The sequence below is a fragment of the Chlamydotis macqueenii genome, chromosome 5 (genome assembly GCF_036417535.1).
Source record: "Chlamydotis macqueenii isolate bChlMac1 chromosome 5, bChlMac1.mat, whole genome shotgun sequence".
NCBI classification, from domain to species: domain Eukaryota; kingdom Metazoa; phylum Chordata; class Aves; order Otidiformes; family Otididae; genus Chlamydotis; species Chlamydotis macqueenii.
In genome coordinates this window covers 39,005,157-39,017,241 of record NC_141560.1, presented here as the reverse complement: position 1 = coordinate 39,017,241, position 12,085 = coordinate 39,005,157, and the positions used below count along the sequence as shown (strand labels likewise).

Sequence of the window (12,085 nt, the reverse complement as noted above, 5' to 3'; positions counted from 1 at the left end):
GGGAGGAACATTTCCTTCATTAAAATAATGACCCATTCACATGTTTTATCCAGGTCCACCATAGCCCAAAGCCTTTCAATTTTAACGGCATTTTGAACCAGCCAGAAACCTTTATGGCCTCTGTGGGAGGGATGGAGAGGAGAACAACTGACAGAATCAAAGAGGCAGAGGATGCCCGAAACAGCCCAACTTTTTTTGAACTAATTGCAGAGAGAGAAGTATAAAATAAAGCTCTTAAAACCTTATTTTCCTTAAAAAATGCACTAAAACTTGCACAGAAGAGTGGTTTGTCAGCAACAGAGCCAACGAACCCTGGCTGTGTCAGGCTATCCTTTGATAGACGATGTAAAGTGAGCTTAAGCGTCACTCTTTCGTGTAGTTGGGCCTCTAGTGTCCCTGCCTCTTCCCTGCCGTCCATTTATACCGTATGAACTTAGCACCACTCAGACATCTGTCCCTCCATTAAACCCAGCTGACCAACAGGTCTGAAAGTTATTGAGAGGGGCCTGACAGATAGATCACAGAGAACATACTTCCTTATGACTCACTCCCTTTGGAAATGAGGCGGAAAATGAATAAACTAAAGACCACAGGGATGATTCAGTTTCTTATTTGCTTGAAAAAGTCAGGGTTTGAAGTGTGCAGGAGCATAAGCCAGTCCTCCAGTAAGATGCCTTCTCTTTAATACAAGCTGTGGCAAAGTGTTTCAGGTAGAGATCTCGGATCGTTCCCAAGCCCTTCATAACCCACGCTTGTGCAATGCATTGATGGCAGTGGAAGAACGCGGTAAGCCTGCAACTTCCACCCCAAGTAGGGAGCTTGTTTTCAGGCACCAGGAAAGCCCAAATCACTGTACTGCACCAGGCCAATAATACAATCCTCTGTCTTGACTGTGCCTTTGCAGTTAAGCTAGGGAAGGTGAAGATATAGTGTAAGAATTCTGTGGTGGCTGAAGAAGCTGAAACAGGTTCTGCTGACAAGCACATTGGCCTGCAACTAGAGATCACTAGTAGAATACCTCAGGAATTAATTTCAGAATTAAGCTTGTTTAGTGTTTTTGTTAATGCCCCTGATGTAAAAGTAGGAGTGCCCTACTGCCAGTGTGAAGTTGGAAGGTAGAGTCAAAAGGGATGAGGATGACAACGTCATGTAAAAAGAACTACAAGACCGGGTGGATAGCAGTAAATTTATTTGGAATGGAAGTTGGTAACACAAAATTTAAGACCATGCTCTTTGGGACTAACAAGAACTTCTGGTAGAATTTGTGAGCTCACAAGCTGGAAACAACCACAGCGGAAAAGGATGTGAATATGCTAGCTGATCACAGGATGACTGAGTCATTCATGTGACACAGCCATGGACAGGAAAATGGAAATCTCACAGAAGTTTATTCAAAATCCAAACCAGTTAGCTGTGGTCCTCAAGCATGAAAATGTAATATTTGCTTTACAGTTTTTATCCTATCTAATACAGCACTGAATGTTCTGATTAGTTACGTGTCTAAGCCTCCTTTTCTAACCTTATTAGGTTCTTTAACTCCATGATACCTTCTGGCACTGTACTGCAAGTTAATCAGTCCTGGGTTTTAAAAATTATTTTGTATTCATCTATTAATTTAATTTTCAACCTCCCGCCATGAGCAAAGCTCCTAAGCTGCCTCAGTTTGAGCTCCATCGCAGTAGAGAAAGTCAGAAAATGTATAAAAGCAAATGAATAAATTTTCTTTGTACTTTCAGTATAGGTGAGGGTCTTATGCTGCTCTGGTTTCCTTGCAACATCAATGCACTCCTGTGTCTTAAGCAATTAATCACTGCAAAGCATTTAATAGGATAGTAATCCAGGATTTGAATTATGCTAGTATTAAAAAATAGGGTGACTAAAGAAGGAGTTGAGGCTTAACTTTGCACCATGCTGTTTGATGTGACAATCATTCAGATTGCCTGAAGGCTACAGATACGGGGCAGAAATTCTGATTTGATTTATTTGAAGCACTAGACAAGGAAAAAGGTGCCTTTGCAGAGGACTGGCTAGTGTTGACTTATGATGGTTTTCCAGAGCATCATAACAGGGTCCTTCTCTCATGGTTCTGCTTCTGTAAGATCAACTGGGTGGGATGATGACCTCCTTGGGCAGCTCCTGTTCAGGAGAGGCGATGGCCATTCCCTGGGGCCCATTTATTCTTTGAAGGAGTGGATGGAACATACATTTTTCTACCCTCTCCCTCACTGGGAGCAGGAGTAGGGCAGAGGAATGCAAATTCTCACAGCTTCTTCCTTGCAGCTGGTAAAAAGATTGTTCTTTATATCATAAAGATGCTTTTTCACATCAGGGTGAATTTGCGGATTAGATGGTGACTGTAGTGACAGCACAGCACACCGGAGGTAGAAGTTTGTTAGTTGCATCAGCCCAGGAATAGCCAAAGGAAGGTCTGACGTAAATTTTCAAGTCCCAGACACTTCCTCTGCTTTTAATTTGCTTCCAGGAGTAAATTTCCTCTCCTACAGACTACACTGGGGAATGTGCAGGGCAAAGACACCCCACTGCTTGTTTTGCACTCTCCTCTCCATCTGCTTCAGGTAGCAGTAAACAGCTTTGCTGCTTGGAGTCAAGAGCTAAGTCTTTCAAGTCGGAAAAGACCCAAGATAAGCAGCATCCAACTGGGCTGATCTGAAATTGGTCTTTGCATATTAGGCTAAGCCTTACAGATCCAGCAGACAGGTAGTGAATTTCCACCACTGCCACATTAGGTTCTACCAAGAGGGCCCTTAAATCTCTTGCTTTACAGAATAAGGTGACTTATAGCAAGGTAGATACCTGACTTGAGTTTCCTCAAGTAGGAAATTAGCTGTTTAGATGTCCCTGAGGTGGCCAGGCCACAGTTAACACCAGAGGTGTGAAAACTGACAGTTGTAATTAGGGCATCACAGGAGCTTTGGAATCAAAATTTGAGGAACACTAGTTTGGTGCTTCTCTGCTGACTGACCCAGCTGCTCCTTTCCAGCAGCAACCAGATCGACGGCTGGATTAGCAGAGTTTTGCTGCCTGCCACTCTGATATGAAAGGAGTCACTGTTGCCGCCGATGCAGAACAATCTACGTGACAGCCCCCTAAACTGGCAGCAAGTAAGTGCAATGGGCAGTGCTCCTACAGAAGAAAGAAAGGGAGCACTGAGCAGTAGCTAGAAAAGTATTTGCTTCAGTAGGGCAGAGATCTGACCTGTCAAACATGGATGTGCTGGAGAAGGAAAAATGCTGTAGCCTTGCAACCAGTGATCAGTGTCCAGCATCCTGAAAGGCTCATGCAGGAATGTAAGGACAGTTGTTCTCTCCACCTATGGACATGTACAGAGTTGTAGTTCCTGCCCTCTTGGTGGTACATACGAGTGAATAAGACTGACTGAGGTGTCATGATAAAGTCAGGAGCTTGGGACCCAGGACTTGCCAGGCTGTTCTGGGTTCTTTGACAAACAGATCCACAACTGCTAGAGGTGCAAACAGCACGAGACTGCTTTTTTTTTTCCCTGACTCCTGTTGGGAGGCTGTTGCAGAACCATTCTGAGGTGGTGATGTACACAGCCTAAGGCTTTCAAGAGGAGTATGCGCTGCTGTGAGGGGCAAAGTTGCGATCAGGCTACACAGGACAAGCATGTGTTAAAATTCATGCCCCTGATCAGAAAAGTTGGCTATTGTATCAAGGTGAATAACAAAGGGTCTGAAGATATGCAATACGGTCACATCTTTGCACATGTACATGCTGTTGTGGAGAGGTGCTTCTCCTTGTTCTACATAAACAGGTAACCAGCACCAGCTTACCGGCTTCCTGTAGGAGTCACAGCTGAGATGCGCCTTGAGGAGAGCCAGGAAGGGAGAGAAGGTCCAGCCTGAACTAATGTACCCCAGGCAAAATGAGCCCAAAGGAACCAGGCACACCAAGGCGCTGTGGGGCAGAGTATGAGAACAAATGGGATGAGAGGACCTCACTGGCAGAACAGAGATGGGAGAAGCCTGGAGAGGGACAAAGCTTTGTCAGGAAGGTCAAAACGTCTGATGTAGCTGCACTGCAATCGGGAGAGAGAGCAGAGGAATTCAGAGGGGAAAGGCATGGGCTGCATAAACAGCCCTGACTCCGGAGCTGAGAAACATGATGGGAGAACTGGGTACACAGGGCAAAGCCAAGGAGAAGCAGATGGTGCTATCCAGCCTACGAGCCTCAGGGCAATGGTGTGTCAAGAATTTTGGAGAATGAGGAGAATGGAGTGGATTTTGAAGTAAAGATCATGACATTAGCTATCGCCCATGGTTAGTAACAGATGAGCTCTGGCACATCAACCTATGACAGCTAAAGATCATTGCTCCCAGCTGTCGCTTCTGCCATGGGTTATCACAGGAAGAAAACGTGACTGTGCCTCATTCATTTACACAAGTTGTTCTTAGTATTGTTTCTGGCAGTGTCCTAAACTCTGGAAGGCTATACTGAGACAAACTTTCTACTCCAGCCTCACCTTCAATGGCTGCCAATGCCCAGGCAAGCATTAAAGAACAGGGCAAGGTACAGTGTCCCACCACCACCTCCCAACCTCACACAAGTGAGTGTGCCCCAGCTAAAGCGACCTTCAGCAATCCCGGCAAAGCTTCCAGGAACCGCACTGACTCTACAACCTTTGTTAAAGAGAACAGAATAGTAACGCTCCACACCACCACAAGATTTACCTGCATTCATCGATCAATGTCCTAAGCTTACTGTTTCCCATCCAAGATGCAGTGCAGGAATGAACAAAAGGAGGCAGATTCCTGAGCAGCCATTCGTAACAACTTTCTAGTTTATGATAGTTAATATTGACTCTTTTTCAAAGCATTTTTAACCCTCAGTATTAGTCACTGGTATGGTGACAGTTGTCTTCCTTCTCATTCATGAAGTGAAAGAACAAAGAAGAAAATAAACAGCCAGTAAATTTTCTCAAAACTTCATTAGGTATTTTCTCCCTTTCTTCATTTTGTTTCCTCAGTTTCATCATACTTTTTAATGTTATTTTCAGTGAGATGGCACAATGTCAAGAAGAAACTTAGACTTGGCAACATTTAGGCTTCTCCTTTTATTTATACTGTTTACTTTTACTGTTCCTTTCCTCACAGCAGCTCCTTCATCAGGTGTGCATTATATCTCATTCTAAAATCCTAACGTGAAAACTTCTGATGACTCTCCATTCTTGGAGCATCAGTTGCACTGCTCAGAGGACACTGATGAGGAACTGGGGATGTGCTGCTGAACTGATAAGCAGTTCTAGGAGAAAGGCTGGAGAAACAGGTCTGCAGTTGGGTTAGAAATTTCTGGGTCTGAGCCCAAGTGAACAAGAGGAAGAGAAGAGTGCTCCACCTGCTGAACCATGCAGAGGTGGCCCAGATCCCAGAAAAGGAGGTAACCATAGAGCTCATGGGTGTATTTAGCAATAGACTGGGAACCAGCTTTGATTTTGACACTAGGTTTTCTTGAACCAGCTGAACCATTTTCAGCACAGCACTGATGGAAATCCATGGAGGTCTTAAGGCTGTGACTCATTGTGGGACCTTTTGCTGGAGGAAACTCCACAGCAGCATTTCAGAAGAGGATGGAGTAAAGCTGGCAGGATGTGCTACTACAAAACTTGCAGAAAACATGCCAGTGTTTCCAAGGTGGAGAACAACCAGCACCCTTTAGGTAAACAATTTAACTGCCACTCTGTTCTTCAGGAGTCTTTTTGATTTTTGACATCTCCTACTTCCTCTCCCAGGGTGAGTTGTAGCTAGACTTGGGCAGATCTCAGCTCACCAAGACTGCATCTCCTCGGAGCAGTCTGGCAAGAGGCTCTATACCTTCCCAGTACTCTCTGTTTCAGGCAAATGGTGACAAGGTCAGCTGGGACAGGCTTTTCCTCATGCAAAGGGAATTAAACATGTGGTAGAAGCAGTGGCAAAAAAAAACTTCACCAGAGTCTCAAGTTTTGAAAAGCCTTCTGAAGAATAGTGACTTATATAGAGGAGAATGGATCTCCTGCCTCAGCCAGAGAGATGCTGTCAGACAGGCATCGCTTTAAACCAAGTTTGGAGGCAGCTTGCCATCCTTTCTCTTCCTCCCTCCTGCCCCCCTGGCATCTGGATGTATTTCCATCCCATCCTCTCCATGCACAAGAAACTCCTCCCTGAACAGGGAGAATTTTGCCCTCTAAAATAAAAGGGAATAGGTAAATACAGAATATTTCTGAAGAGTAATTAATGACAATGGTTTCAAATCCCACTTCTTTCTTAAATACATGTCAGGGTTTGGGCCTATCACTAAAAAACCACACACAGTCACCCGTGTTTATTCTCCGCTGCAATTGCACCTACCTGGAGCAGTAATTGCATCAGGCCTGTAAAACAAAGTATTCCCAGGCACTCTGGCTGGGCAGATAAACCAAGAGTGCTGGGAAACTCCTACCTCTGTGAAAGTGCAGACCACATCCTGCTCTCTTTGCTGCTGCCTCTCTTCCCCATTGCACGGCATCCTTCCAGAGAGTGGTTTTTTTTGTTGATGCAGCACATAAAAAAAAACTTCACATCAAGCAACAACCCAAGACTGCTTTAACACCCACAGCACCATGTGTCCTGGTAGAGCCTGTACTTGTTAATGGCTTTATACTGGGGTGGGATTTTAGCAGAGACTCCCTGTGAGAAGTCCTAGTGGGTGGTCAGTGGAGACAGGTTTTACCAGCTTTTCTCATGTTTAGTTATATTTTTACTTGGATTAAGTATTGTAAGTATTTTTACTTGGATTTCTCAGTGGGACTACTCACCAACGCCTGTGCAACTGGTGACGGCTGGGAGTAGTGCCCACACCCGAGAGTGCTAGGACCTTCCTAGGCTGCTGAAGCGCCATGTTCTGTGGGACCGTTGCTATGACCCGTGCACAGTCATGACTGGTACCAGTGCACGCTTCCGCCAGTGTAAGAGGCCAAATCACATTATCTAGGCTGAGACGTATCTTGGAGGGCTACATTTTGTACTACTCTACACAGGTATGTGTGCCCTCCTGCTGAGACTCCTATACTAAACTGAACATACCTGGACAGGTATAGAAATGCATTACACTTAGTGTACATTCACGTAACGTAGAGTAGAGTCACATAGAGTTCATAAACGCAGATGGATAAACTGAGGTTCAAAGACTAAAAAAGATTTGGTGAAGATCATACAACTGGTTAGCGCAGAGAGGGAGGATTAGAAACCCGGATCCCCCAGTGCCGCTCCTCATCTCCAGTTCTCTCTCTGGTTTCGTTTCTCCTGCCAGGATTAGCTCCGGCATTTCTGCGTGCTCAGGAAAACCAACAAAGGTTTGCTTATCACACTGCAACATTCCCTCATGAGAAAAGCTTAAAACTATGCTTACTCTTAGCATTTTGCTTCTTTGGGACGACTGGGACTTGTTTCTCTCTGCACAGCATAGTCCTTTTGATCCTGTAAACTTTTAGCCAGTAATGCCGGAATAAAATGATCACTGCGTTTAACGAGAATAATGGTTGCATTTGTAGTAGGTAAATGATCCCTACCTGCATGCAGTGCATAAAGCATTTAAGCTTCTTCTAGATCAAAGATGCCGTAGGAGTGGAAAGTAGATGAAGACCTGAGGGATATTTGGCCAGTCTGTTTTTGCACAGGCGTTCTTCGTACATTCATCTTGTTTTAAAAGAACGCAAACGACTGACTTGGGGGAAAGTCAGCTAAATGCACCATCAAGATGAAACTGTGGTCTCTTTTTTCTTATTTTTCAATAGGGCTGAGAAAGGCAAAAAGAGGTCAAGTGACTTTCTCAAGGTCAGGGACCGATGGTGAGTCATAAAGAAAGGACTGTTTGCCTTAAAGCCCTGCATTCATTCTGCGGGGCTCTATGCGGCTGGCAGAATTTTTCCTTGCCTACTCGAGCAATTTCTGGGAGCCTCGACCACGCTGCTGCTCTTGCATCTGGTGACATTTATCAAAGAGAGTTGTAAAATGAAGGGGTATCGGCAGGCCCATGTCAGAACAGGATTTTGCAGATGTGCGAGGGAGTCCCTTTACAGCAAAACTCTTGGAGCTTAAACTGAAGCCCAGGCAGTAGCTTAGTGAAGGAGATGTGACTAGCATTGCCAATGGCAAGCGGTGAAAATCTTAGGCTGATTTAAAATATTAAAAAAAAAAAATCACAAGAATTTAAAAACCAGCAGATTTGTGATCCTTTGAAACAGGCTAAATAGTTTAGATTGTGGGGGTGCCACACAGCTCCACAACAGGGAACTGTAGAAAATATACCGAATATTGTGGGGCTCCGATTAAATACCAGTTGGCCACCCCACCTCGCAGTATGAGAATTGCCTGTTGAAGGCGCTCTACAAAAGAAGCCGAGCTAAACAAGAATCTTTGTGCACCTCTGTGCCTACATTTACATTCTGCAAGACAATGCAGGCACTGACAACAGTTTAGTGTTTGCCCACATGTTCTTACTCATGTAATCAGTCAGATTTAAAAAAAAAAAACCCAACCAACCCCAGCCTTCACCCACGAGATTGCCCCAAATCCCCTCTGGGTGTATATTTCTCACCTCTTATTTGGCTAAGTACATATTTGCCCACAGTTGATGCTCTCCTCTGACTGGTATGCTGCTTCTAAACAAATTAATTGTGTGTGTGTGTACATCTCTGTCTGTGATGCAAAACATCTCTGACAGGTGGATGTGTGGTGGCCACAAGAAAAACGACAGTGCAAAAGCAAGGTGGGCTTCTCAAATGCTAAGCTTAGAGAGTAAGCGGAGGTGCTAAAAGAACTTGATAATAAGGACACTCAGATGACAGCTGCTAATGCTACTGGGTATACATCAGAGCTAAGCGAAAAACTGCCTTCTCTAGAATTAACATGTACTGCTGTTATGCTCTCTGCACTATGCAGATTTATTTTTCCTCAAAACAGCTCCAGGCACCCATTCGGTGCTCAGAAGCAAAACTCCCTCCATCTCGTCTCCTCCCTGTATCAAATAACACTGACTCCAAGTCTAACAGCATGCGCTGGTGCCTCTGCTACAGCCTGCTGCGTAAAGAAACGCGGCTTCTGCTGCACCACACTTAGAAAATAAAGTCCCACTGCTGCACTTCTTGAAGCTGCTGTCAGAAAGGTACACTAATTACTATGACAGTTCTGGGGAAAGTCCCTCTCCCCTCTTCCCCGTCCTTCTGACACAAACTCACAGACCCTCCGGCTAGAATTGGAGCGCTGGGACTGGGCTAGGAGTAGCAACACTGCAATTTCAATTTAACTGCAGGCTCCTCTCTCCAACATGCAGGGCCTTTCTTTAACATCGCTTGCAGAGAGCCCAGCAGACACACGTGAAGCTACGCATTTCCGAGACAAATTCTGTTCTCTGCTCTGTGCGTGCCATCTACTGAAAACATGTGACAGCCGGCTCTGCAAACTGACACCTCGACCTGCTGTGAGGTTATCCCAGGAAAAGCACTGCTTGCCACTCGAGGGTTAATTATCATCACCTCCTCTTGTGTTCACACTGGTTAAATTTAGGAGAAAATCTGTTCAAATCTAGGTTAAGAGATGGAGCACGTTTCTCACACTGTCTGATTGCTACTGACAAGATCAAATACAACCAAATGTGAAGAAAAATTCCTCGCACAAACCCGAAACAGTAAATAAATGAGCTGGACAACGACCGTTACGTGGGACAACTCTGACAGCAGGAGCAGACACATTTTGAGCAAGGGGAACTTGGTACTCCGCAGAGTCCCACGGAAGCAAACCCCATACCCCCCTCCCACTCCATTTACCTGCTACCTACCATGTCTCATTTCTATCAAGCAGAGACATTTCCTGCGAACTCGCCAAGCTACCTTGTTCAGAGTATTATGGGCTCTTTGTATAACCCAGCCAATCTAAATGATTCTTGCCAAATACAATGGATTTTAATAAACCTGTGAATAGAAATTTGGAGAGACAAAATTACAGCTATGCAATTACGGTTATCGCTCTGGAATCTCACCTGCCTCTCCCTCTATGCGATTTCAACAGGCTTTTGAAGGAAGAGTATGTGAAAACATGATGAAAGGGGTTTAAATTGTGCCTTCCATTACATCCCAAAAGACATATCGAGTATAACAGTTTGGCACGGATTGAGACAAGAGAAGATTCTGACTTGGTGTTTTGAACTGTTCGCTTTATTCTGCATCTTTTTTGGCACTAGACAACAGGAAGCGGAGCTAACCAACTTTGTCTAGAGAGCTAAAAGCCAAGTGAGGGTGACAGCTGACACACTAATATACTGATTTTTGCCATTTTTTCCCCCCAAGGACATAAAGAGTAACGAGGGCCCCTTCATCTTTCTGGAAAACCGCAGAGGTTTATTAATGTGGTCATTTTGTGCACCTTGTTCAGGTTATGAACACTACCTAGGCACAAGTTTTTGTTTTAAAGGCGCTTTCAGGCTTGGAAAGAAAATACCCGCGTGCTGCTAGGGACCAAAAATAACCTCTGATCCTGCAGTTCTTGCTTGGCTAAAGCTCCCTGAAGTCAACAGGAGTTCTGTCTCTGTCAGGACTTCAGAACCAGACTCCAAAGTCCTTCAGCCCCCCACCCCTCCCCTCCATCCTTCTGCAGTGCTCCTTCTGAACAGATGGCAGGGAGCAAAGCGAGCGATGATCAAACGCCTGGGGACCACAGCGGTGACTGACGGCTACTGAAATGCCGGGACTGTATTTGCTTTCACCTTTCATTGCTAAGAGGCCAAAAAACAAAAATTATTTTTACGTCTGGAGCTATGGCAGCAGCGCCCAAACCCTTCCCCTTCCTTACAGAGAGATGTGCCTCTCTCTCCCTGTCACCGCGTTAATTACAGGCTCCAGGACGGGAGACGCGGTGGAGGGACCGACGGACACCTCGGGCCGAGGGGAAACACGCAGGAACCGTGGGTCTCGGCCGCAGCTCCTGCCAGCCTGCGCGCCCCACGGCCACGCCGCTGCCTGCGGGGAAGGGCCGGGGGCCGCCGCAGCCCCCGGGAACGGCCTGGCCGTGCGCCCCCTCCCCAGCGCTGCCCAGGGCAGCCGGGCACCGCGCACTGGCACCGACTCTGCCGAACGTGAAGACGAAAATAATAATTAAAAAAAAAAATGATGGAAGACATGGGAAGGAAAGGGGGTGAAACGGGGAGAGAAGCGCGGCAGCGCGATGTGGCGAGGAGGGGGAGAGGAGGGAGGTGTGCGCGGCGGAGGTGGGGGACACCCCGCCGCCCCCGGCCCCGCTGACCTGCCAGGCTGTTGTAGCAGTCGACCTCGATGGCCTCCACCGCCTGCCGCTGCTCCTCGCTGAGCCCGGCGGCGGCGGCGGCGGTTGGGCGCTGCCCGGCCGGCTCCTGGCTCAGCAGCAGCAGCAGCGCCTTGAGCTCCAGGAGGGCGCGGTGGTACTTGCCGATGGCCTCCCGGAATTTCTTGTCCTTGTAGCACTGCGCCCCTTCGCTCTTGAAATCCAGCGCCCGCCCGATCAGCTCGCCCGGCTCCGCGCTGCCCGCCGCCGCCGCTGCCGCCCGCGGCTGGGCTCCCCCCGCCGGGCCGTGCCCATCGCCCGCCCCGCGGCCGCCGGCGTTCAGCTTCCCCGCCGCCGGGCTCGCCCTCTCCATGGCCGCGGCGCCGCCCGCCTCCCGCGCCGCCCTACGCGGGCGATGCCGCGGCGCCCGCCGCCGCCGCCGCCGCCGCGCTCCCGGCCTGGCCCCCGCGCCGTTCGCCGGCTCCGCCGCTCGCTCCCATCCTCCGGCGGCCGCCGCGCCTCCTCCCCGCCCCGCAGCCCCGCCGGGCGCCCGCCTCCGCCCGCCCCCGCCACCGGCCGCCGGCACCACCGCCCCCCGCACCGCGACCCCCGCCCAGAACCGCCCCGCGCGGCGTGGGGCGGCGGGGGCGAGGCCGAGGCGTGGGGCTGCCCCCGCTCCGCTCGTTGCTCGCCGCGCCGGCCCGGCCAGGGGCGAGTGCGGGCTCAGCCCCTCTGCTCCCCAAAGCGGCCGTCCCAACAGACACCCCCACACCCCACGGCTCCCTCCAGCCCCCGGTAGC

At 48.2% G+C, this 12,085-nt stretch overlaps 1 protein-coding gene across 1 annotated transcript in view; it reads right to left on the bottom strand.

Moving 5' to 3' along the window:
* TTC9 (tetratricopeptide repeat domain 9) overlaps nucleotides 1–11,745 on the bottom strand; it is a 28,615-nt gene extending 16,870 nt beyond the window's left edge. Inside the window, exon 1 of the mRNA XM_086748884.1 lies at nucleotides 11,289–11,745. Coding sequence (XP_086605010.1) covers nucleotides 11,289–11,658 — 370 coding nt within the window. The 5' untranslated portion in view covers nucleotides 11,659–11,745. The remainder of the gene's footprint in view (nucleotides 1–11,288) is intronic.
* Nucleotides 11,746–12,085: the final 340 nt, after the last annotated feature.